A 27,068-nucleotide genomic window follows, 5' to 3' on the forward strand; every position below is an offset into this window, starting at 1 on the left:
GCTATGAAGACCTGCAGATTAACTTATCTCATATACCTTCCCTTGGCCCCTGGAGGTCATATTTATGCTACTTATTTACCATGTGACCTAATGCAAGCTATTTTACCTCTTTGTTCATCCTTTTCCTCATTTGTAAAATAGAACTAATCATATTACCTCACAAATACATAAAGCATTGAGGACAGTCTGACTCATAGTTAATATCTAATAAATTATCATTATATTATTATTGTGTTCTATTATAGCCCTTTTGTATTTGGTGCCTATATTCAGGAAGAATTTACAAAATTTCTATAGTAATGCTTTCATCACTTAAGGAATATTTTTTATAAGCCTCAGCTTATATCTTTACAATGGGTCATAATCGGATTCATGTAACTATCACTTTGGTAAATCTTTCTCATTTTTGCCCTAGTAAATGTACATGTAATATGATGATAACAGATAGTAATAACTGTCATTTATTAAGTGTGGTCTATGTGCCAAGCTCTGATTGCCTGGCCTTTGTAAGTGATATGGTATTTGAGCTTTTGCCTACTCAGTTAGTGACAATATAGTATATGGTTAAAAGCACAAGTTCTGAACTTAGGTTGCTTGAGTAAATATTCTAGTTCAACACTATTGGACCCTGCAGGCAAGTTACTCAACCACTTTGTACCTCAGTGTCTTCATCTGTAAAATTGAATTTATTATAACATCTCCTTCAATGAGTTATTAAAAGATAAAATGAATGGACATTCTAAAGCACTTAGAATTGTGTCAAAAGAATAACTTATTATATGTTGGTCACCATTTCAGTGTGCTTTTATTTATATAATTACAATTATATCTCTTTTTAAAAATATGATGCATCATGAGCATTTTCACACATTGTTAAAAATTAAAAACAATAACTTTAATGGCTGTCTGTAGTTCTTGAAGGTTACTGTTAATACCCAGCTGAGTGCCAGGCTTGCCATGCTTAGCAGATTAGAGTAAAACCAGGAGGACTAGAATCTGGGAGGAAAAATGGCAGAGCAGAGTAATACAAGAACTAGAGGTTAGAGTGTAGGTTAGCATAGGGACCATAAGATCTGACAGTATAGATCAATAGTATGAAATGGATCGTGCCAATGAGTCATGTTAGAGAAACAAGTGGTTATTAAAGGTGAAAGGCCCATTCAAAGGCAAAGCATGGAAGGTAGGAAACAGAAATGAAGAGTAATTAGAAAACTAAATTTAGAAATCTTCTATGCTTACTCATTGCTGCAAGAGTGTATAATCAGACCAACCTGTAGGTTGAAGCCACTAACCTTTTTTCAGTTTGTGTGAGAGGCTCTTTCAGGGTACTTTATGAGAATTCTGGAAGGATAAAGTTTCCTACATAACTGAAAAATGTTGAATTCCATAATGATAACATATATATTTTTTAAGTTTTTAAGTGAATCAGTTGACAGTCATTGATTTGAATGTAACAGTAGTTGAAGCTGAGGTACCAAAGAATGCTACATGTCTCATATTTCTTGGGAAATAGATGTGGATGAATACCCATATAGATTTTTACTTTTTGTATTATTAACTAATGTTGAGTCTCTAAATAATACCGTTTCTTGAGGAAATGAATCTTTTGTCTTGAGTTTTAACTACGAAAAGTAAACCTTTATTTGACTTTATTGAAATTAATGGAGACTTTTCAAATGAGAACATGCAGAGGCTATTTATTTAGAACTTGCTATAGCAAGGGCATCAGCCAACCATCACTTGTATTTGGCAGAGAGTCAAAGTCAAGTACAAGGGAACTTAAAAGACTTTTTAGCAAAACAAAGAGGGGAAGCCTTCATATATGTTCAGACATGTCCAGAAATCTAGAGGTGAGCTAAGCCAACATAGACCTTTTTATGTGATTGATTGGTTAGGGTAAGATGCGTGGATTCATCTAAACCTTGGTCCTAAATTTAGAGAGGGTGCTGGGCAAAAATGGGGAAGCTGGCCATCACTGAATAAGTTTGGGGCTAATTGCTACAGAAGTTGTAGTTTGGCTTCCTGGACTGGTTACTAGAGATTGTGGATCTGAATTCTGTTGGTTTGTTTGTTTGTTTAATAATGGCTACTATTGTCTGTTGTCCATTTGTATATTTAGTCTCTGAACTTCATTCTTTGACCAAGGAAATGGCTTCTTAAAATCATCAATCATATTAGTCTTTAATATAGAATGATTTTTTTCAAATCCAGGATTCTTACCACAATAGAAGCCAAGTAAATCTGAATAATATTTATTTCTATTTCTCAGAAGTAAGGAAAATTATAAAGTGTGAAATCAGTTTTCAACTAACCCTTAACATAGACCCTTTTTAAAATTATACAATATTTATTTCTAAAAGATTGTACATTGTAATGATTTACTATTAGGTATTTAATGCAATAAACAAATGTTCTAACATGCTTTAATGCCCGGTAGATATTGTAATTAAAATTTTGATTAATGAATTAAGTAGATTTTTTCCAAATTATAATTAAATGTTTCTTGCTTTGTTGTTTTAAAAGATAGTTGGGTAGGTTCTCCCTCCATTCCACCAAAATGTCTGTAGTAATTATGTAAATCTTCAGATTCATTACAAGGAATTTAGATAAAGAGATTATTTTTTAAGGCTTTGGAAATATTACAGCATGTATTTCTAATTATTTCAAACCTTTGATTCACTGGACTGCTTTTTTACATCCTTTCCTATTCTTGATGATCGGATTTTCTCAGAGTCCTGTTGTAAAAAGAATCTTAAACTTTAAATTTCAACTTCAAGCAATTGAGTTTTATTTTAACCAAAGTAAACTATATAGGTGTTGCCTTGGGTAATTCACAGCAGGAAACCTTTTGGGAAGAGTCATTGTGCTAAGGATGAAATCATTGCAATAGTCTTGAGCCCTTGGGCTCTGTAGTCACTGTGAAAGCTAAAATCTAAGAGGGAGGAGAGAGGCCTTCGTTAATCAGCAGGTAGAATTCCATTTAAATGAACCTGGAGGGACTACAAAATTGCTATATTAGATCTCAGTCTCTTTGAATTGGAAGTCAAATCCTGAAGAAAGTTATAATAGTGGGCCTTTTTTCCTTTCATTATTGTAGACAAATCTATATCTGGAAGCAAGATAGGGTATTTTTCTCATACCAAAGCAGTAGAGAGAGTAGCTTGTTTTGACCTTCTATAGCATCACTGTATTTGGATGCAGTATAAGAAGGTGTTAATAAAATTTAGTTTCTCTAAATATTTCTGACCTGCAGGGATTTATAAATTGTTATTGTTTGGGACTAAAGAGCGTGTCTTAAGACTATACTCTGGTTGTTAGATAGTATACATCAATAGGATCATTGTATCTATGAGCCAAAAGGTGTAATATATTCTGTGGGCTGGGATACAGGAATACATTTTATGTATATAATAATTATTAAAAATGGAATTCTGCCTCTTATTTGAAGAAACTACCTTTATAATTCTTACAGATTTTCTGGTAGTCAGACCTTCTGTTAAGAAATAGTCTTTAAATTATTAAAGAAAAAAAAGACACAAAATTAAAAAAAAAAAAACAAAAAACAGCTTTTGCAATTACCAGTAACAAATGTAAATACAGGTGGCAATAAGTTGGTCTCCATGAGGCTCCATGCAGGAGTAATAGCTCCAATTACTGTCACAAATGTTTGTAATTGTATCTATTGCTGCCAGACAATAAATGCTTTTTAATATAGCAAGGCCATAAATGTACATGCTGCTGTTGTTTAAACAAAATGCAATTTTCAGCAAATTTATCCTTGAAACACCTGCTATAATCAAAGAGAGGTGAATTGCTATCAAAATAAACTGCTTAAATTAACTAGACACATACATTTTTAGAGCAGCCTGCATGATTACTCAATTTCCACGTCATCTCAGAATGAGGGAAAGTACTCACTGATGGACTTTTCAGCAACCTTTCTTTAAAAGCGTCTACAGAAAACAATATTCTTTTGAATTATTATTTGTAAACAAGGTGTGTTATTTTGTGAACTTACATAGTATTTGCAAGGTCAACTGTTTTCATTTTGTTGCATGTGGGTCATGGATAGCAGGGTTTGGGGAAAGAATATTGTGGTTAAAATTATACTGTAAAAATGCAGCAAAGGGCTGGAGAAAAATCCAGCCATCCTTAAGTAACTGGGAAAGATTTTTAGTCGCTTCTGTCAGAGTCTTATTGAACATTCAGGATATTCTTTGTTTAAAGATGGTTGATGATGCCTTCCTTTCTATTTACACTGAGTGTGATAAATGTTTCAACTAGATGGGGAAAAGGTTCCATTTATCACAAGTTAAAATAGGAGAACAAGTATTTTTGCTTTAGAGATTCTCATCAGCTGTAACTAAAAAGCATGAACAGTGGTGTGGCATATTTTAAGGAAATAACCAATAAAGACTGCATGTTTTGTAACTACTGCAGAGGGAAGTGACTAATGCCTCACTGCTGATACACTGCAAATAGACATTGTGATTGAGAGCAGTGAATTAATACTTATTGATTATAATTAAAATGTCTAGACTACCTAAATATTTCATTATTGCAAAGTATGATTTAATGTTTCCTTTAAATTACTTAATATAGAATATGAATTGAAGCAGAAACCATTTGTCATATGGGCCTTTCTACAAAAATGTCCTTTTTATTGGCTTGACTCATTTTTCCAATCAATCATATTAGAGTAGTTCTATCACTGAGTTTTATTTAAAATTCCTTAAGATTTGAACAAATTTTGTACCCATGGTTTTTATGCCATTAGATTTGATTCTGTTTACTTTTACCAAAATAATAATTTATATTTCTTGTTTTTTAAATATGCAGGAGATGATTGTTAATTGTTTTTGTTTGTTCATTTTTGTGGGGGGAGGGATATTGAGTATCAATGTGAGATCCAAGTTGTGATTAGTAGATGCCTGATGTTGGAAGGGACTGTCAAAGTCATCGATCCAGATCACCACAATGGTTACTCAGCATCCCACCTTTGCTGGGAATATCTGTATGGCCAAATTAAACTAGTGTAAGTGGAGTAAGTATCAGTAATAAGTCTGAGTCAACATATGAAAACTCTTTAGAAACAGATGGTAAGGATACTCTCAGCACACATTACAAATGTAATTATTTAACTAACAAGGTATTACATTTAGAAATTGTGGCTCTCCAGTTTCGGTTCAATTATAGGCAGGTGTGAGAATCCCAGTGAATGTTATGATAGCCTTGCTTATCCACTGTGCCACTGTTTAATTTTTCTCTACAAGAGAGAAATATCTAGAAAGCAGGAACTTCCCTGAGAAAACACATATTTCTAACAACCATTATTCCCATACCCTCTACAACAAAGACACTACAACATTACACCACACGTATATACAGTGGTCACCCCTTATCCACAGAGTATATGTACCCCAGACCCCTAGTAGGTGCCTGAAACTGCAGATTGTACTGAATCCTATGTTTTACCTATATATGAATATGTATGATAAAGTTAATAAAAATAACTATAATAAATTATAACGATACACTGTAATAAAAGATGAATGTGTTCTCTTAAAATATCTTGTTGTACTATACTGTTCTCACACTTGTGATGATGTGAGACGATACAATATGTGATGAAGTGAGGTGAATGATGTAGGCATTATGATGTTCCATTAGGCTATTAAGGTTACATGAACACAAGCACTGCTATACTTAGTTGATCTGATAACCAAAAGGGATACCAAGTGACTACTAGCAGGCTACTCAGTGACCAATGGGTGGGTACCATATGCAGTGTGATTACACTGAACAAAAGGATGACTCATAACCAGGTGAGATGGAGCCAAACAACATGAAATTTTTCATCATTCTATTCAGAATGGCGCATAATTTACAACTTATAAATTGTTTATTTCTGGAATTTTCCATTTAATATTTTCAGATCTCACTTGGCCATAGGTAATCAAAACTGCAGATGGAGTTGGGGGCTGATGTTCTTAACTCTTCCTAAGTATGTGTTTATTTCTTTGAACACGTAAAAAGAAAAATCATGTTTTCATACCACAATCATGTTTTCGTACACAAGGGTTTACCACAAAAGACTAAGCTGTTGGCAATGGAAGAAAAATGTCACATTTAAAAATTCAGAAAGGCTACATTCTGTAATTATTCTTCAATATGATGGGGATTTTTCATTAAGAAAGTAAGTCAATATCATAAAAAAGTTATTTAATTGAGTGAACAGTCTCATGAAAGATATTTTTCTTCTCTCACACACGTGCTCACACACAATTATATACATAATAGACAGTTGTTTATGCTAGAAATTCTGACAATACATTGAAGAGATTCTAAACCTTCTTGTGCAAAGTGGTGAAAATAAAATACAGATAATGTTTTTTGTTTGTTTGGTTTTTGGTTTTTGTTTTTTCATTGGCAAAGGGATTGCAAAGGGATTGTTCTTTGTGGAGGAGAGAGAAAGACTTACTCTGCCTATGTCCTTACAGAGAGTATGATAGACTTGTTCCAGAAATATTTGCTACGGTGAACTTAGACATCTGCACATCCTTCTATCAAACCATCTTCTCCATCTTTTCACTTAATCCAATTTCCTGCCATCAGATTTTTAAAAAATTCTATTATTGACCATGAATGGGTTTTTAAACATGCCACAGGAACATTGATATTCCACATTAAAATATTGAGACTGATTACTCTTGGACTGCAGCTCACATTTCCCCTACCTCTCTCCCACTGCAGATACAATTATAATTTTAATAATTAAATCTCTTTCACTGCAGTTGAAACAGAGATATGCTGTTCAAATCCCTTTACAAGCAAGGACATGCTGCCCAGCTGCAGAAAGTGTGGTCAGCCTCCAGCTATCTTCTCCTTCCATTGGTAGAGAGCTACCTAACTCAAGGTCTCCTCCTTCCTAGGACAGCTTGCATCTGGGCATATGTGGACTGTTACCAATTTGAGACTATTATAAAGAACACAGCTATGAATTTTTTTTTGTCTTTTAGTAAACATGTACACGTTTCTACTGAAAGTTTTATTAGGAGTAGAATTATTAGTTTATGATGTATATACATATATGTTCAGCTCAAACAGACCTTGTCAAATAGTTTTTGAGAGTGATTATAAAAATTTATACTCAATAGTGCATGAAAATTCCAATTGCTTCAGATCTTTATCAATATTCAGTAGTCTTTATTTCAGTCATCAGGGTAGGTGTTTGGTGATATCTCACTGTCATTTTTAAAAATATTTTTTAATTATAGATGGACACAATACCTTTATTTTATTTGTTTGTTTATATGTGGTATTGAGGATCAAACCCAGGGCCTCACACATGGAAGGCAAGCACTCTACCACTGAGCCACAACCCTAGTCCTCTCATTGTCATTTTAATTTGCATTTCTCTGTTGACTAATGAGGTTGAAATACTTTTCATATGTTTATTGACATTTGGATAGCCAATTCTAATTTTTGCAGTCTTTCTTTTGATTCATAGAAGTTCTTTAAATATTCTGAATCTAAGTTCTTTGTCATATAGATAGATAGATAGATAGATATTTGCAATATATATATATACACATATATATTTCAAATATCAATATATATACATATATACATACATATATATGTATATATGTACATATACATATATATATTCCAAATATCAACTATTTAGCTTCTTATTTCATTCCCTTATTTGTGTATCATGAAAAATATTGGCTTAGTTTTAATATGCTCAAAGTGGTCTATTACAAGGGTGAATACAGTTAATAACTTGTTTAAGAAATCTTCACTTATTCCAATATTATGAAATTATTACCCTGTATTCTTCTTGCTTTATTGTTTTTGCCTTTCACATTGAGATCTGCAATTCATTTGTGTTAGTTAGCTTTTGTGGCTATGACAAAATACCTGAGAAAAACAACTTAAAGAAGCAAAAAGTTGTATTTTGGCTTATAGATTCAGAGGTATTAGCCCATGGTTGACAGCCTCCTTCATTGCTTTGGGCCTGAGGTGAGGAAGAACAACATGGCAGAAGGGTGTGGCAGAGGAAAGCTGCTCAGCTCATGGAAGCCAGAAAGGATGGGTGGGGGGGACAGTGTCAGGCACAAGATATAGTCCCCAAGGACCCCCATTGCCTTCAACTAGATCCCACCTCCTTGTTTCCACCACCTCACTATGCTTTATTCAGCTATGAATCCATCTATAAATTAATCCAGTGGTGATATTAGAGGCCTCATGATCCAATCACTTCCCAAAAGCCATACCTCTTAACATTGCTCCATTGTAGTCCAAGCCTTCAACATGTGAGCTTTAGGGGGACATTTCAAATCCAAACTATAACATTATCTAAGTTTTAATTCTTATTTATGGTGTGAGATAGAACTTAAGATTTGTTTTTATATGTATATGCAAATGACCCAACCATTTATTGAAAAGGTGATTCTTTCACCAGTGTACTGCTGTTATAAGTCAAGTAAGCATGCATTTGTGGGTCTGTATCTAGACTCTATTTTATCATTCTACTTGTTGTTATTTGATAATAATGAAAATGGTATCCTTTAGATTTTATTTTCTGTTTATCTGTTGGTAGTATATATAGAAATACAATTCTTTTTTTATCTTTACATCTATCCAGCAAACTTGGATAGATGGTAGGCCTACATTTAGAATTTTGTCATTGCAGATAATATCAATCTTAACTCTTCTTTACAATCCTTATGGCTTTTGATTTTATCTTGCCTGCTGTACTACCTAAGAACTCTATGCTTATATTGGATGTATGCAATATTATCTGGGAGAAAGCCTTCAATATTTTGATGTCACCATTAGGTATATCAGCTTTATGACTTTTGTAACTATCTTTTAGTAGACTTATAAATATCTTCTGTTTCAAGTTTGCTGAATTTTTATCATGAAAGGATGTTAATGTTTTATCAAATGGGTGTTTTTCATTTGTTGAAATGATCATACAGTAAATATTTTTCCCTTGTGAATTATATTGATTGATTTTTTTTAAATTTGTATTTGTATATCATAATTACACATATTTGTGGGCAATAGCATGAAAATTTAGTACACGTATATTATTTGTAATGTCAAATCAGGGCAATTAGCATTTTCATCTACTTTAACATATATCATTTCTTTTAGGAACCTTCATATTATTCTTCTAATTTTATATAAAATATATAATAAATATTTGTGAATTATAGTCACCCTCTCCCACATAGAACACTAGAACTTCTTCATCCTGTATAACTATTTTTTGGTACTCAGTTTCTGACTTCCTCCTAATCCCCTTACCCTCTACTGTTCCTACATCAAGTGGCCATGACTCTACTCTCTACCTCTGTGAAATAAACTTTTTTATATTCCACATATGAATGAGAACATGTGATATTTGTCTTTCTCATCTGGCTTATTTCACTTAACATAATGCCCTCCACTCCATCAATCTTACTGCAAATGCCAAATTTTATTCTTTTTAATAGCTCAACAGCATTTGTGTGTGTGTGTGTGTGTGTACCAAATTTTCTTTATTCATTCATTCATCTGTGAATACCTAGGTTGATTCCATATCTTATTGATTGTGAACATTCCTGTAATAAACATGCAAGAGCAGATGTGTCTTTAACACACTGATTTCCTTTTGATATATACCCAGTAGTGAGATTGCTGGATCATAAGGTACTTCTATTTCTAGTTTTTTGAGAATACTTCTCATACTATTTACCATAATGCTGTACTAATTTACATTCATACCAACAGTGTGTAAGAATTTCTCTTTTTCTGCATAAGGAAAAATTTTTATTATTTCTCTGCATAAAGAACTTTTTTATATATATAATAGCCATTCTAACTGGGGTGAAGTGATATCTGCTGTTGTTTGAATGTTAAACCTCCCCCAAAAGCCCATGTAGTAAAGGCATGGCCACGAGCCTGCGATGCTATTGGGAGATGAAGGAACTTTTAAGTGGTGATTCCTAGTGGGAGGAAATTAGATCACTGTGGGCATGCAATTGAAGGGAATATTGGAATCTTAGCAACTTCCTGTCTTTGTTTCTGGATGCCATGAGGTGAAAATCTCCTCTGCCACATGTACTCCTAACATGGTGAATGTGTTGCCACAGGCCAAAAGCAACAGGGCCAATTGACCATGGACTGAAATCTCTGAAATTATGAGCTAAAATAAACCTTTCCTCCTTATAATTTGATTTAACTCAGGTTATTTTTACAGTATCAGAAAGCTGACTACCACAGTATATTACTGTGATTTTGATTTTCATTTCCCTGGTGATTAGTAACATTGAGCATTTTTGGCCATGTATATATCTTTTTTTTTTTTTTTTTTTAAATATGTGTTCAGATCATTTGCCAATCTTTAAACAAATTATTTGGTAGTTTATATTTGAGATTTTTTAGTACCTCATATAATGTGACTATTAATCCCTTGTCAGATGAATACTTTGTAAATATTTTCTCCCATTCTGTTCTTTTATCTCTTTACTCTTATTTTGTTTGCAGAAACATCTCATTTTAATGCAATTCCATTTATCTATTTTGACTTTTGTTGCCTGTACTTCTTGGGTCTTATCCAAAAGATCATTGCCTGTACTAATGCCACAAAGTCTTTTCCCTATGATTGCTTAAAATTTTATAGTTTAAGGTCTTACATGTAGGTCTTTGGTCCATTTCTAGTTTATTTTTGTATAGGGTGAGAGATTGAGGTCCACTTTCATTCTGCATATGGATATCCAGTTATCTCTCAGGACCATTTATTGAAGAGATTTCCTTTCCTCCCAATTTAGATTTTTGGCACTTTTGTCAGATCATTTGACTGTAGATCTGTGGGTTTATTTCTGGATTCTATGTTCCACCCCATTGGTCTATGTACTGGTTTTTATGCCACAGTACCATGTTGTTTCAGTTATTATAGCTTTCTAGTATATTAGGTATTATGATGCCTCCAGATTTGTTCTTTTGGTTCAAAATTGCTTTGATTTTTTGATGCCTTCTAGGCTTCCATGTGAATTTCAAAGTGCTTTTTATATTTCTATGAAGAATACCATTGGTATTTTAATGGGGATTACATTGAGTTGGTACATCACTGTGGGTAGTGTAGACTGTTAAATAATATCAATTTCTGCAGTCCATGAACATAGGATATCTTTCCATTTTTTTGTGTGAGTGTGTGTGTGTGTGTGTGTGTCCTCATCAATTTCTTTTAATAGTGTTTTGTGATTTTAATTATAAAGATCATTCATTTCCTTGGTTAAATTTCTTATTAGATTTTTTATACATATTGAAAATGGGGTTGCTTGATTTCTTATTCAACCAGTTAATTATTTTTGTATGTTGATTTTGCAGACTGAAAATACTGAACTCATTCATCAATTCTAATAGTTTTTTTTTTAGTGAAATCAAAAGACTTTTCTGTACATAAAATTGTATCAGCTTCATCAGGGATAAATTGAGTTCTTCCATTTTTATTGGATATCCTTTATTTCTTTCTCTTGCCTAATACTTCTAGTACTGTGCCGAATAAGCGTCATGAAAGTAGACATCCTCTTAGAGGAAATGCTTTTTAATTTTTTCCATTTAGTATGATGTGGGCTTTGGGTTTGTTTAAGGTAGCCTTTATTGTATTGAGGTAATGTCCTTCTACACCTAATTTGTTGAGGGTTTTTTTTTTTTTTTAATCATGAAAGTAAGTTAAATTTTTATGGCTTTTTCTGCATCTATTGACATGATGATATGGTTTTTGTCTTTTATTGTGTCAATGTGATGTATGACTTTTATTGATTTGCATGTGTTGACCCATCTTTTCATCACTAGGTCATATTCTACTTGATCATGGTGTATACTTCTTTTTATGTGCTTTGCGTCGGGTTCAATTTATTAATATTTGGTCAAGAATTTTTGCATGTGTTCATCAGGGACATTGGTCTATAGTTCTCATTTTTTGTTGTGTCCTTAACTAGTTTTGGTATCAGGATAATGCTGGCCTCATAGGATGACTTTGGGTGGAGAGGTTTTTTTAAAATATCAGATTAATGAGTCAAACAGTCTCTGGTTTGGCTAGGGCAGACTGTTCCTCCATTCTCAGGATTTTTCACTCTTAAGCCTTATGGAGACATGGTAATATCCTGCTCTTTGAGTTCTGGGCAGCTGAGTTAAAAGAAACGCTGCCTGATGCTAATCTGCCATCTTGCTCCTAGAACCTCATAGGATGACTTCATAAGATTCCCCTCCTTTTCATTTTTGGGGATGAATAATTTGAAAAATACATATGTTAGTTCTTCTTTATAAGTTTGGTAAAATTTAACAGTTAAACCTTACAGTCCTGGATTTTTCTTTACTTCGAACCTTTTAATAACTGATTCAATCTTGTGTCTATTATTATGTGTCTATTCAGATTTTTTATGTCTTCATGATTCAATTTTGACAGGTTATATGTGTCTAAAATTAGTCCATTTTTTCTGGGTTTTCCAATTTGTTGGTGTGTAGTTGTTCATAATAATCTGTACTGATTCTTTTTATTTCTGAGGTATCAATTGGAATTTCTCATTTTTCTCTTTGGGTCTTTTCTCTTTGTTAGTCTAGCTAAACATTTGTTGAATTTGTTTATATTTTCAAAAAACCAATTCTGTTTTATTGGTCTTCTGTAATTTTTTTTTAATTTTTTAGTTGGACACAAATCTTTATTTTACATTTATGTGGTACTGAGGATCGAACCCAGTGCCCCATGCATGCTAGGCGAGCATGCTACCACTGAGCCACAACCCCAGCCCTTCTGTAATTTTTTAGTTTGTCTTTCATTTATTTATCCTCTGATCTTTGTTATTTCTTTTCTACTGTTAATTTTAGACTTAGCTTGTTCTGTTTTCCTAGTTCCTTGTACTGAATTGTTAGACTATGTTATTTGAGATCTTTGTATCTTTCTAAAACGTGAACATATGCGATAAACTTCCTTCTTGTACTGCTTTTTTGCTGGCATGTTGTGTTTCCATTTTCATTGGTCTCAAGAATTTTTAAAATTTTTCTTTTGATTTATTTGTTGACCCATTGGTCATTCAAGAGCATTGTTTTCATGTATTTGTACAGTTTCTAAAGTTTTTTGTATTGTTTCCAGTTTTATTCCATTGTGGTTAGAGAAGATACATGATACAATTTTTCCTTTTTTGAATTTGTCAAGAATTGTTTTGTGACCACTAAAATATGACCTATTCTGGAGAATGTTCTATGTGCTAATGAGACAAATATGTATGCAGCTGTTGCATTAAATGTTTTTTAAGTCTCTAGGAGGCCTATTTGGTTTATGATATAAACTAACTTCAATGTTTCCTTTTCCTTTTTTCTTTTTTTTAAATTCACTTTATAGTTAAAGATACATACAGACTTTAAAAGTGAAGGGACAGAAAAAATTATTCCATGTGAATGAATGGGTGAACAGTAAGTGTAGGAGCAGCTACACTTACATAAATAGACAAAAAACTGGAAAACCACACACACACACCACATACATATACACAAAGAAAGTTATCTATAATAAAGTGATTAGTTCAACAAAAGGAAAAACATATGCACTTAATGATGGAGCACCCAGTTATAGACAGCAAACATCATTGACTTAGGGAAGAGATAGGCTGTAATACAATAGTAGATGGGAATTTCAGCACTCTACTTTCATCAATGAATATTACTCATCAAACCAAAAAAAAAAAAATAGCTAAATCTCAACTTATTCATTTTAGTAAAGATTTTTAAAGAATTGATTATGTATCTGTAGTGATGAGCATAGTGCCTACTACATACTAAACATTCCATGAATGTTAACATAGTAATTATCATTAGTAGATTTATAAAGGTCTCAGGATGGATGTTATGTTGTACTAATCTATGTCAAAAGAAAAAAAATCTCTGACTAGCCAAAATAAAAATCTCTCACACAAACTAAAGCCTAAAGCTCAGGCATTTTATTTGTAGGACAGTGCCATTAATCCTTTGGAACTTATCCTTGTTTTAGAGAGAGTTCTAGCAAGGTTATCTAGATTATTCATCTGTAGCAGATTAGAAACAGTAAATTCTCCTAGTGTCTACAAGTTTTAGTCATTTTTTTCTTTTTTTTTTTTTTTGTCACTGTGACCAAAATATCTCACAAGAACAACTTGGAGGAGGGAAAGTTTATTGGGACTCACAGTTTCAGAGGTCTCTGTCTGTAGATGGTCAACTCCATCACTCTGGGCCCAAAGTGAGGCAAGCATATCGTGGGCGAAGGGCCCAGCAGAGAAAAGCTGCTCAGTTCATGGAGAGATCAGGAAGCAGAAAGAGAAGCAGCCACAAAGTGGATGTATCCTTCCAGTACATGCCACTAGTTACCCACCTCTTCCAGCCATGCCCCGCCTGATTTCAGTTACCACCTATTCATTCAAACTAGGATGGACTGATTAGATTACCTCTCTTCCAATCTAACCATTTTACTTCCTGCATTAACAGGAGCTTGAGGGACACCTTACATCCAAACTGTAATGCCTTACTTTAGCAAAACAATAAAGATAATAAACATTTTATATAATGTGCAAATTTTGAATTGGGAGTTATCAGAATTTTTTGTGCTTCTTATTATAATTGGATGACATAATAAGAAAATAAAAGAGACTGCTTGATATAATGAAAAATCTGTGAGAGAAAGGACATTTGTTTTCCTATTAATTTAATAATTACCAGTGTAAACATCAAATAATCTCCATTTGTTAACAAATCTTTGGAGTGAGCATACAGGATTCCTTCCCTATATATTAGAATGATCTTAAAAATTCCTGAAGAAAGTGAAATTTGAGTTGAAACAAAGACCTAATGATTTGGGGCTAACTCTCTTGAATGGAGACTATAAAAACACTTATATAAATATTTTTATATTCACTAAAATAAAACTTGTAAAACAGAACATTTAATTAAGATTTCATTGATAATTATTTATAACAGATTTGGGAAAAGGCAGTGAGAATAGAGGGAAAAGGTAGGCCACATTGCAGAACAGAAGTAGCTTTTTTTTTTTTTTTTTTTTTTTGATAGAAAATGATTTGAGATACATCAGAGCCGTGGGGACCTGTTCCTGCTCTTTCATGGGAGAAGTAAAAGGTACCAATAGACTCTGTGAGCTGCAAGGTCATCTGTGTCCTGGTGTATATTTTTCCTGAGCCTAGGGGGGAAAATCACAGTACACAGGAAAATTATATATGTGAAAAATGCACTAATTTGGAAGTGCTTTCCATTTTTCAGACATGAGACTTTGGAAGGGTTATATAGCCTGATTCCTAGTTTTTCTTACTATAAAATATTTATATATAGTTCATTTTTCTACATAACACCCCCCCCCATCACAGTGGTTACAGTAATAGTAACACATTATCCTCACTCAAGATACATGTCTGCTGATGTGTTGCAACTTTACCCCAGCAAGGTCCCATGTTTCTCACTCCGGGGCCCAGACTAAAAGATCCCTGTGTAGGGCTGGCTCCTTGTCATGGATGAAAGAAAGTATAAGAGAGCTGCCTTTTAGAGCTTCTGCACAATGTCATCGTTCCACTAGTTAAAGAGAATACTAGCCAAGGCCAGCATCCATGGAGTACAGAAGTTTATTCCTCCCACACCCAGTGAGCAAATCCCATAATACACTCAGAGGGAAGAGAGAAGTGAATAGAAAATGATAATAATATCTACTCATCTCTGCAAACATTTGAGTCTCAAGTAAGAAAAGTTATATAAAAGTGCATTGTAACAATGTATTTTCTACTGATGTTAGAATTGCTATTGTTATAGTTTAATGTTATCTATTTCAGGGATCCAAGTAGATTTCAAGTCCTTACATATCATTAAAACTTCTCACTTCTCTATTTTTACCGTAAACATTTGAAAAGCTTTTAACCATCTTGATTTTTCAAAAGCTGTGTTTTGCCTTTTTTGCGTTCATGTTTTAAAAATGCCACAATTATAATTTAATATATTTATTTTCCACTATAACTGTATTAAAACCATTTCAAGAATTTTTTATTGCAGTGGCTCAGGAAGCTGAGGCAGGAGGATTGCAAGTTCAAGGCCAGCCTCAGCAACTTAGCAAGGTCCTAAGCAACTTAGTGAGACCCTGTCTTAAAATAAAAAGCAAAAGAGATGGTGATGTAACTCAGCAGTAAATCATCCCTGGGTTTAATCCCCAGTACCCCCCTAAAAGGTCCGGTTTTTTCTTTCCTTCCTTCGTTCTTTCCTTCCTTCCTCCCTTCCCTTCCCTTCCCTTCCTTCTTTCCTTTCTTCTTTAGTTTTTTTAACAATTAAAGTAATAAAATTCCCTTGTAAGAAATTTAGAAAATTTTGGAAGGATAAAGAAGTTTAAAAAGACCCCCCTTTTTAAATCCCTGCATTAATATACAAACACACAAAGGCACATCCATAACATTTTCACATTCAAATACATTCAAATATTAATTTTTACTAAATTTAGCATCTAATGAATACTCTATTGAGACAATTTTCCTGTATGCTATTAAATGTACATTTTTGCATATCATTTAAGTATTTTAAGGACATGAGTTTAGCAGTTTAATAGGTAACACTAATATATAATATGCAATACATAGTTTCAAAACTCAGTAAGGAACCAGGCCCAATATCTGAATTAAAAATTAGACTACTTCAACACCTTCAAAGTTACTTGCATACTCCTCTGCTGCTGTGCCTTCTCATCAACAATAACCACCCTTAAGTTTGTATGCTATCATTAGTTTCTTGCCTTTTAAGTGTTTTTACATATGTGTATGGCTCCAGTGTATCATTGAATTTTGCTTGGTTTTGAGCTTTATAAACTGGTTTCATACTGCATTGCTTTTTGCTGAGAGCCATAGCCAAGTAGGAATGAAGCATGGTATTTTGGGTTGAAAGGTGACCCTGCTCAGGGATTAGGGTGGCTCCCGGTTTAGGGTGGAACCTACTGGGAATAGGGCGGCTCCAGGATTAGGGCGGATCCTGCTGGGATTAGGGCGTATCCTGCTGCCTCAGGCGCCTGCTCCTTTGGAGTTCCCCTTGAATTCTCGCTGGGTTCTGAGAGAATTGGTGCGCAGAGCCAGGTAGAGGCAGTGTGTTCACAGAACGTGCGTGCAGAGTGTCGGTGAGAGTTCGGGAATAAAGAGTTGCTGTTTGATCTACAAGGTTGTGTGGTGGCTCGGTTATTTTGTGCCCAGCCAGACTGCGGCACTTTTAATAGTGGGATGCATATTACAAAATTAGCTTAAACTGTCCTCTACTATTACATACTTGCTTTCTGCTCTTTTACAAGGAACTTGTACATTAATATTTGTGTTTTCATATTTTGGGGGGAATAATTTCTAGAGGTGAAATTTGCTGGATTAAAGAGTAAGAACATTCTTAAGATTTCTTCTGCAACTGTACATTAGGAAATGTGTCATTTAGATTTTAATAAAACAAATCTTCAGATTGGCTTGGCAAATAATTATAAATTATACTAGCTTTCCACTTTGATGAGTTCTAAGAATATACAAATATCCCTGTGGTTTATCAAATTTAACAAGTCCTGAACTAAAGTCCTCAGTATTTTTTACTTCCTTAAACCCTGTCCTGTTCTGGTCACACTGGTATCACTGTCCCCTCAGTTCACTGGGCTGGAAACCTTATTCTGTCTGCTCCCCTATTCTACTTCAGCTACCCCACACTCACCCTTCCCCTTAGTCTTCAAGTCCTGCTTGTTATCCCTCTACAATATCCTTTGAAAGCCTCCTTTCTCTTCCCTTCCCTTCTTATAAATACTTCTTATAAATACTCCAATTCAAACCCTGCTATGACAGGGACCACTGCACAGTCTCCTAACTAGTCTTCAACATGTCTTTAGTCTTTTGCTTTTCTAATAAGTCCTTCACACTATTAATTCCTCAAAACATGGATTTGACTTTAAAACTCAAACCAAAAATATTTGATAATATTCCATTAGCCACATGATAAGATCCACATTCCTTAGTTGCTATAGGCAAAGCCCTTTATCTATTTCAATCTACCTCTTCGGCTTTATTCTTCATTCTCCATCCTTTCTACCTCACCCCAAGAACTTGGTATTTTATACCTTAGCCAGCCTAGGCTTCATATTCCCTATGTATTTTCCTTGTTCATATTACTTCTTCAGCCTAAAATACCTTTCCTCTCCTCTTCTTTTCTATCCTGTTGAAATGCTATTCATGCTTCAAGATCTCACAGAAATCCCAGCTCCTCCATGGAGTTTAACATCAATGTAAGTTATCTAGTTATACATAGAAGAGTTGGATATGGTTGCTTCTTTTGAATGTCAGATGTCAATAAATGCAAAAATATATTTGTTTGTAATACTGGGTAGAAAAAGGAGACCACAAACTATTTTAAACATATCCATTACAATAAATAAAGATATATATATACACACACACACACACATACATATACACACACACGCACACACATATATATATGTATATATGGGGAGATACATACACATGTGTCATATAGATATATATGTGTGTATGTATATGTTATGTGTTTCACATATATATACTTAGAGAGAAATGAGCAAAAACAGAGACTGAACCAGGCACAGTAGCGCACGCCTGTAATTCCAGCAGCTCAGGAGCCTGAGATAGGAGGATAATGTGTTCAAAGCCAGGCTCAGCAAAAGTGAAGCACTGAGCAACTCAGTGAGACCCTTTCACTAAATAAAATACAAAAATAGGGCTGAGGATGTGGCTCTAATTGAGTGTCCCTGATTTCAATTCCTGGTACCCAGGAAGGAGAAGTACTTTTTTCAAAAAATTGATAATAATAATTTTATTAATAGTATTAGTTTCATTTTCTTTCATAAAGATGCTTACTTGGGCTTAAATAGGTTTCCATTTTGAGACTTAGCCATATTTTGTTCATATGTAGAAGGGCAACCAGTTTCTTATTCTCTGTTTTCCAGTGTTGACTGAGTCGGAAGCGTCTTGTTCCTTTACCAGCTATGTCTACTCATTGTCACAGGTGGTGAATGGTCCCTTCAGCTGTAACATGAAACCAGTGCATTTGTAGATGATGCTAAATGGACAAGCTTATAAGCTCTAAGTTCCTCTCAGCTCTCATGTTCTGAGATACTTTTTGCTTACAAGACAGTAAAATGGCTTAAGGTTAAAGAAAATGCTGATTTCTTCTATAACTCCCTCACTAGTGTCAAATAGCCATTTTCCCTTTTCTTAACTAAACTGACAGTTTGTTTTATGTGACAATTAGGACACTACTACCCATGTGGACTTATATGTACACCCTCCTGTCACCATGGTGTGGTTTGCTTTTATGACAAGGATGTCTTTTGAGATTTTTTGCAACTTTAATATGTTGTATGAAATTAATAATTTATAATTTAGTTTGAAATACCCAAGAATTTTTTTGTCCTGTAGTCACTAGCCTGTTTCAAAGTTCAGAAATAGAATGAAATTAATTTACAAAATATTTTTCTCTTCACAAAATAATGCAAATAATAAGGTTGAACATCAAAGTATGCAAATAGATATGTGGGATTAATAAATATCCTGTTTCCATCACTTAAGTCAATTTACCATAATGTTTTTCTCTTATCTTGGATATTTCTCAAGTCTCTTAAAATTTTTATCTGTAGTAATATAAACTGAATACCATGAAGATACCTTGTAGAGAATTAAAATGTTGATATAGATTTCAAATCAGAGTAGTAGTAATATTTGAAATATTAGAAATATTTCAAAATATATGAACTCATGAACTCTAGTAATCATACAGACTTACTTTATTAAGAAAGAGACTCAAAACTCTGACTGAAGAAAAGAGCCCCATTGTAATTTCCAAGAGACAAACTAATCCTTGATATATGATATTTGAGTTGAGAGTTGAGAGTTGCTTCTGGCAAACATAATTGTTACTGCTTAAACAAGTATTTCTTTTCTAGTAATTAGAATTTTTTTCATTTTAATGGGTAGTCATAAATATTAACCACCAGCAGTGCAGAAATAATTTATATTCAAATTATCAGCCATCACTCTGTGAACACATAAAACAATTTACATTTATTTAGAACCTTTATTCCTGAAGTACTCTCTACACATATTTCTTTACAGCCTAATTGCAATCTATATATAAGACTTTCCCACCTGAAATAGGGCAGTAGTCAAAGTAATAAAGATAAAGGACACAACATCATAATAAATAAAGAATGAAAAGTAGTTTTTTATACTTTGTTTCTATATGCTTTGTGTCAATAGGACTGGAGAATCCATGTTGACCAAATGCACCAGCACAAAAGTGGAATTGAATCTGCTCTAAAGGAGACCAAGGTATGTAGATTACTTAAATTGAATCAATATCCATTTACTCATCTGTGGGACACCTGTTATGGGAAAACATGAAAGAAAAATAATACAATTTTTGTCTTTCAGAGCTCATTAATTAAATAAATCATATTACATTTCCGCAGTTCTAATACTTAAACCAACTAAAGAAAGCTAACAATGTAAAACCTTTTATATTTTAAATACACTATATATATTGCATATATTCTATATATTACACATATGTATGTAATAGATATTTTAGAAACATTGCATCACTTTGTTCTGAATACCAAGGGATGAGAGAACATCATACCCACAATGCCTAGAACCTACAGCTTTCCCGGGCTTGCTGCCATGCTAGAAATAATCTTTTGGAGATGGTCATAAAGAAGTGAAGCTTGAGTGAAAAGTTATAGGTTCTAGACCAGAGCACTCTGTTTAGAGAACTCTTACAACTGGAATATTCTAGTTATCTCTGAATTGTGTGATAGGGAAGTCACGTTCTTCCCTGACCTACCTTGATTTTAAAGTTTATATAAAGCTAATTACAAATATACATAAATTGTAGATATGTATAAGGAGAAATGAATTTAATCAATCTTGCCAGGCTCTTTTTTATTGTAGCATTCTGCAGTGTGGCAAAAATATTCCTCATCATAAACGTTTTTTTGCCATTAAAATTTCACACTATCTTCTTTTTCATATGGACTGAGAGATATTTAACTCATTTTTAACTAGTTTTTAAAAATATTTCTGAGTTTTTTAATCCACTAAAAATCCTTGGAATTTTAGGGATTTTTGGACAAACTCCATAATGAAATTAGTAGGACACTGGAAAAAATTGGCAGCCGAGAAAAGTACATCAACAATCAACTTGAGCACTTGGTTCAAGAATATCGTGCAGCTCAAGCCCAGCTGAGTGAGGTAATTTAAAAATTATTTCCGAGGATTTATCCCAATTCATGACTCTAATCTCTAAGCTTGACACGATAGTTTTCATTTGAAAATTATGAAATGTTTTTCATAAATAGCAACACTTTGATTTTTCTGCCCATTTTAGGAAACCAAAAGAAGCAATAGAACTTATCTCCATTTTACATGTATTAGAAATTATTATCTCTTAGAAGTCTTTAAACATATTTTTTCATTTGATTTAAATAAATGAGGACATATGTTGTTGGGGAACATAAGCTAAAACAGGAACAGTGTCAGGACACCTTGTTTTGTTTCTAACTCTGTTGTTAATTTACTATAGGAGTAGGAGGAAGAATAGTATTCATTTATATGTGTCAGAGAGAAAAGGCAATTCTTGCCATCATGGCTTGCAGTAATATAGTGTAGACTATGAAAGAAAGCAAAACATGTTCAGAGACAAGCAGGTTAATTAATGAAATGAGACAAATTTTTCATTCTTTCAAAGTATTAGATTTCAACCAAAAAATAAAAATAAAAACACTATCCTTTGAAAGCAGTAGTTCTTTATACCAGAATTAGGGGTATAATGACTTTCTTTGAGGGATTTATACACCCTATTTCCTAATGTGAAGGCAAACTAGTCAGAATACTTGCTCATGTCAGTAGAAGGCATATTTTTTTTTTCTTTTAGCAGACAAATTAGGAGGAGAAAAAGTGGAAGTAAACTTGATATACTTCTATACTCAAAGACCAAATAGAAAATAGTTTTTATTTTTTATGGTATTATCTGTTTAATTTGTCGTTCCCTCATATACACTTATATTTATGAATATTTTTGTTGAATTGATGTGAAATTCTTTGATTATAGCCACCGTGCATCTGTCCAACCTTAATATTAAATAATTATTTGTTAGATTAATTTCTGAGAGTGTATTCCTATTGATTGTACTGTCCTACTCTTTGTTAATCCTTATTAATTTCAGAGTTTGCTCTACTTTGATTGATTTTCTTTTTTAAAACAAAATTTCTCTGCATAACATGCAAATTTGATTGACCAAGAACCACTCTCCTAAACTGTTTAGGGATGGCCGAGGACAGTTTTTATTGTGAACCATGCCCGTGCAAGTTACACAGTCAGTATGTGAAGGTTAAGGTAGTTCATCATTTTATAGTGCTTGAGTTAAATACATGGTGCCTATTAAGGACATAAAATAACTACAGTTAAATGTCACTTTCACAAATGTATTCATAAACAAAGAGGGGGGTTGTCATAAAATGATATGCAGAAATTGCAAACACAAAGAGGTCATGTTTAAGTAATCTGCTTCTGTTTTGGATTTGTCATTAAACAAAATTCTTTCCCCCTCAGGCAAAGGAGCGGTACCAGCAGGGAAATGGTGGAGTAACTGAAAGGACCAGGCTCCTGTCTGAGGTAAACATAGTGCTCTTGCTGTGCTTCTCACCTGTCAGCTGAGCCCCAGTGGCTCAGAGCCATTGGATGATTGAATACCCCTTATTTTAATAATTGTTTCTTCCTCTTCAAATTATCTTGTTTCAGAGAAAAGCCCTAATTTTCTTTTCAATGAATCAATTATTTATTCTTTCTCTCATTTTTATAAGATGCCTGAAGTTAAATTCAACATAAAATTTGCTCATACTAGCACACTGATAACTTTTCTTAATCTTCATTTTTATATAATAATTATAAATAATATATAGAAACGTAGGTAAAGTACTGACTGAGGAGTCTATAGCAAATTTTAATGTTAATCTGCAAGATTTAAGCTTTATTTTTAGTGATGTCAATAACTTGTGTGTGATCCTGGGTATATCTCTGTCTACAATTGAAAGTGGTTTACAACCTCTTTATTTTGAGAACTTCTAGAATATCTGCAAATATCACTGCATTTATTTTCATGATCTTCCAAGTTAAGTAATGTATATATTCTCTTTTTTCACTGAAGAACCTATGGGGGGTGAGGGAACTAACAAGATCAGAAGCCAATTTAGGACTAAAATCCAAGACTATATTTATTTATAATTCAGTATAATTTCATAAACTGTACTGTTTTGACAGTAAAGAATTAAGCTTTCTTTGTATAGATTATTTAGGAATAGTTTTTTTTTAAATACTCAAAATATAGCATTGAAATATTTAGACTGTATTCCTGTGGTGCTTCTAGGCAAATAAAACATTACGTAGAAGTAAAGTACTCACTTATGTTAGGTAAATTAACACTTGAAGGGAGTCCAGGGAATCATTTAGTTCTTTTGGAATAGGTAGTTATCCCCAGTTGTAATGTTTCAGGTGCCTGAAAGAAATTAATTTGCTTTACTTGGATGAGCACTTTATTCCCAGGAAAGGTTCTTACTCACCAGGATGATAAAAATAAAGCCTACTAAGTGACAACATTTATGACTTAGGTCTAGATTATATGAAAAATTGAAAATGTTTTAAAGATTATATTGTCTACTTATATTATAATACTAGTTTGGAATTTTGCTAATATTGGCTATAATAGTATAGTCTTTATGTAGAGTGCATGTAAGAACCAATATGACCGCATAGCATGTCTCTGGGTGTTTCAAGTTCATGGTTTAGGTAGAGTAATAGAAGACATTTTTTATATAAACATATGATATAAACATTTTTTAGTGTCCTAGAAAAGACACCATCTCTTATAGAACTACAATGTCATGAAAGATGCCTAGAAAACTTTTAGAATACAAAACCTATTTAGGATGCTTATGCCATTGTAAGTAATAATTATAAGAGAGTGGTATGGTAGATGCTATGAATTAATTACATGATTTGAGGGCTTAATGTATAAAATAACTTGGTTTTTGTTCTATATTGTCACAACATGACAAAGCTAAGATGAAAGTAATTTGGTGAAGTTTAATATTATGGTCATTATTGGAAAATGAAAACCTTCATATATATGCATACTTGATCTTATTATTTGAATTATGTACAAAATATTTCTAATAATGTGTTATCTTTTTATGTCTAATATCTAAGTTAATTTTTCTCAATATATCACTTAAAAATTTTGAAAGTTAATTAAAATTCAGTGCTCATGAAAATTCTTTTTTTCAATGAAAGGTTACAGAAGAATTAGAAAAGGTAAAACAAGAGATGGAAGAAAAGGGCAGCAGCATGACTGATGGTGGTAAGTACATGTTCATTTTAGGGAGAAAAGGAAGCAAAAGAAAGCTAGTTCTTCATGAAGTCTGTTTAATAAAGTGGTAATAATAAATAGAAGTGTCTGTTTTTTTAATGAACTTTCTTACTTATTTCAAAACTAGTATATGGTACAAAAATGATGTCTGATAATCAGTATATTATGTTTTTTACAAAATAGCTGGGAAGAGTGGTAATTTTTTTACTATGATTTGGGGTTCTTTTTAATTAAAATTGTATTGATTCAAAAATAGAGTGGGAAATATTTAAGTATGTACTTTTTTCTGCCAATTTATAAAATAATGTTTTATTCTATTTTCATCAAATGAGTTTTATTTTTCCATGAGACATAGAAAAAAAAGTACTTGTATATGCCCAAATGACTCTAAAGCAATGAGGGTGGTAACCTTTTTTTTTTTTTTTTTTTTCTTTTCTTCCCCCTGACTGGGCAGGGTCAAATAGAGAAGAATTTTAATAATCTTCAAAAAATTATCCTCCATTCTGAGCTGATGATGATTACCTAAAGCTTTTCTATGCCCTAGAAAGACTTTCTAGAGTTCTAATGATATATACTCAGTGATCTTTCATAAGGGGATATGTAGGGAGTTTGTTGCAGTGTTTTAAATAGGCTCATTAACTGGGCATAGGGGCACATATCTAGCTACTCAGGAGGCTCAGGTAGGAGTTCAAGTCCAGCCTGAGCTAACATAGTAATACCTTGTGTAAAGAAAAAAAGAATTATTAAATGGACTCATTATATATACTTCAGAGGCAATTCTCTTCCCTTTTTACCTGAAGATCCCCTTTCCTACAGGCAAACATTCTGACCCATAAAATTATGTTCAACAAGTTCTTAAATATCTGCTTAGCACCTTTTCATCTACCAAGTTAAAAAGTTCACCCACCGTACGTTATATATTGCATTCCTCCCCATTCTGAAAACCTCAGGTGTTTAAAATGCCACAGCAAAACCGTGTGAATGTCAGTGAGTTATTAGCTGTGTTTTTAACCCTATTTTTGGCTTGAAACAAAGTGAGGAAAATGTCATGCAACTATAATAAACTGATACTCTAAATGAACGTTTTTATTCCATGCTATTTTTACTCTACAGCTCCTTTGGTGAAGATTAAACAGAGCTTAACAAAACTAAAGCAAGAAACTGTTCAGATGGACATTAGGATTGGTGTTGTGGAGCACACATTACTCCAATCAAAACTGAAGGAGAAGTCCAACATGACCAGGGACATGCATGCAACAGTTATTCCAGAAGCAGCAATAGGCTCTTATTAAAACATACAATTTTTCATCCTTCTGATTAGTTTTTTTATGTCAAATTATATTTCATGCTGCAGAGGTTTCTAAAACACAATTATACCTCTTAAGCATGTTCAGTGGGTATTTTTTGCATATATATATACGCACACATATTGAATCATGGTGATTATGATGGTTAAAGCCTTTATATTAAATATAATGTGTAATAAAGTAATTGAAAATTTTCACATTCAAAGAAGCTTTCACTAGTCATTACCTATGTCAAAACTGCAACTTATTTTTCTGAGCATTCCTTGTGTAAGCCAATGTGTATGACCCAAGCTTTCTGTAGACACTGCTGCTGTCACTACCTTGACTATTGACATAAGGCTGGCCCCTTTACTTTGATCCAACTCTGCAGTGACCACAAGTGCCCAAAGGCAGCTAAGAATAGGTGGTGGAATCTTATATGAACCTCAATTACCCTTGCTTTGTTTATAGTTACCTAAAATTACTATTTTTTAAGTATAGAAAAAAATTCAGTATCCCTATTAGCATTTGAAGTTTATTGCTTTTCATGAGTAAGGCTACTGATGAACTAACTAGAATGAGGAAAGGGTAAGTATGTGCAGATCTCAGCCTCATCTTGTCTCTGGGGCTAGCTGTGCTCAGGAGCCATTCAGTAGAAGGAGCCCTGGCAGCTCACATGAAGATCAGCATCTGGTACTAGTGATCTTTACTTATGCATCTTTCTGAGAACTTTTTGAACTAAATTGGTAAAATAAGCAGATTATAGTGTCAGCCTTAGAATGGAAAAAAAAATAGTTAGGGGATCACAAAGCAGGAAATGGCTCACATTATTTTCTTTAAATAAAAGGTGGCCATTATTTTCTTTAAATAAAAGGCACCAGTGGTAAATTTTGATAAAAATGCTTTGTGTTCAGGACAACAGAAATAATTAAATCTCATTATTTTTAATCTTAATAGTTTTCTTCCTTAAATCTTATTGTTTTCTTAGCATTTTCTTTCTAAACACGTATATACTCCAACAAACAAACACACACACACACACACACACACACACACACTATTCCTTTTCATCAAACTCTCTATACTGTAAGTTTAGATAAGAGAAAATTGGTGTGTATAAACTATTACCCGAGAGGGTGACAATCGATACAATGACAAATAAGTTAGTTTATTTAATTTGTAAAGAAGGGAAGGATCCATAGTGGGATAACAGGCAGTATGAAAGTCTGAAATTGTCTTCTTCCTCTGTGGTCATTGAGAGAAGCCAGTGGGGGGGAAAAAAAAAAAAAATATATATA

The 27,068-nt window shown here is 33.2% G+C and overlaps 1 protein-coding gene across 1 annotated transcript in view; it reads left to right on the top strand.

Annotated features, from left to right (window-relative positions):
• Positions 1–27,039, top strand: part of Ift57 (intraflagellar transport 57) — a 53,693-nt gene extending 26,654 nt beyond the window's left edge. The window contains exons 7-11 of the mRNA XM_015478547.2: positions 20,319–20,390; positions 21,180–21,311; positions 22,672–22,734; positions 24,409–24,475; positions 25,598–27,039. Coding sequence (XP_015334033.1) covers positions 20,319–20,390; positions 21,180–21,311; positions 22,672–22,734; positions 24,409–24,475; positions 25,598–25,776 — 513 coding nt within the window. The 3' untranslated portion in view covers positions 25,777–27,039. The remainder of the gene's footprint in view (positions 1–20,318; positions 20,391–21,179; positions 21,312–22,671; positions 22,735–24,408; positions 24,476–25,597) is intronic.
• The last annotated feature ends 29 nt before the right edge of the window (positions 27,040–27,068 follow it).

Source organism: Marmota marmota, unplaced genomic scaffold (genome assembly GCF_001458135.2).
Source record: "Marmota marmota marmota unplaced genomic scaffold, marMar, whole genome shotgun sequence".
NCBI lineage: Eukaryota > Metazoa > Chordata > Mammalia > Rodentia > Sciuridae > Marmota > Marmota marmota.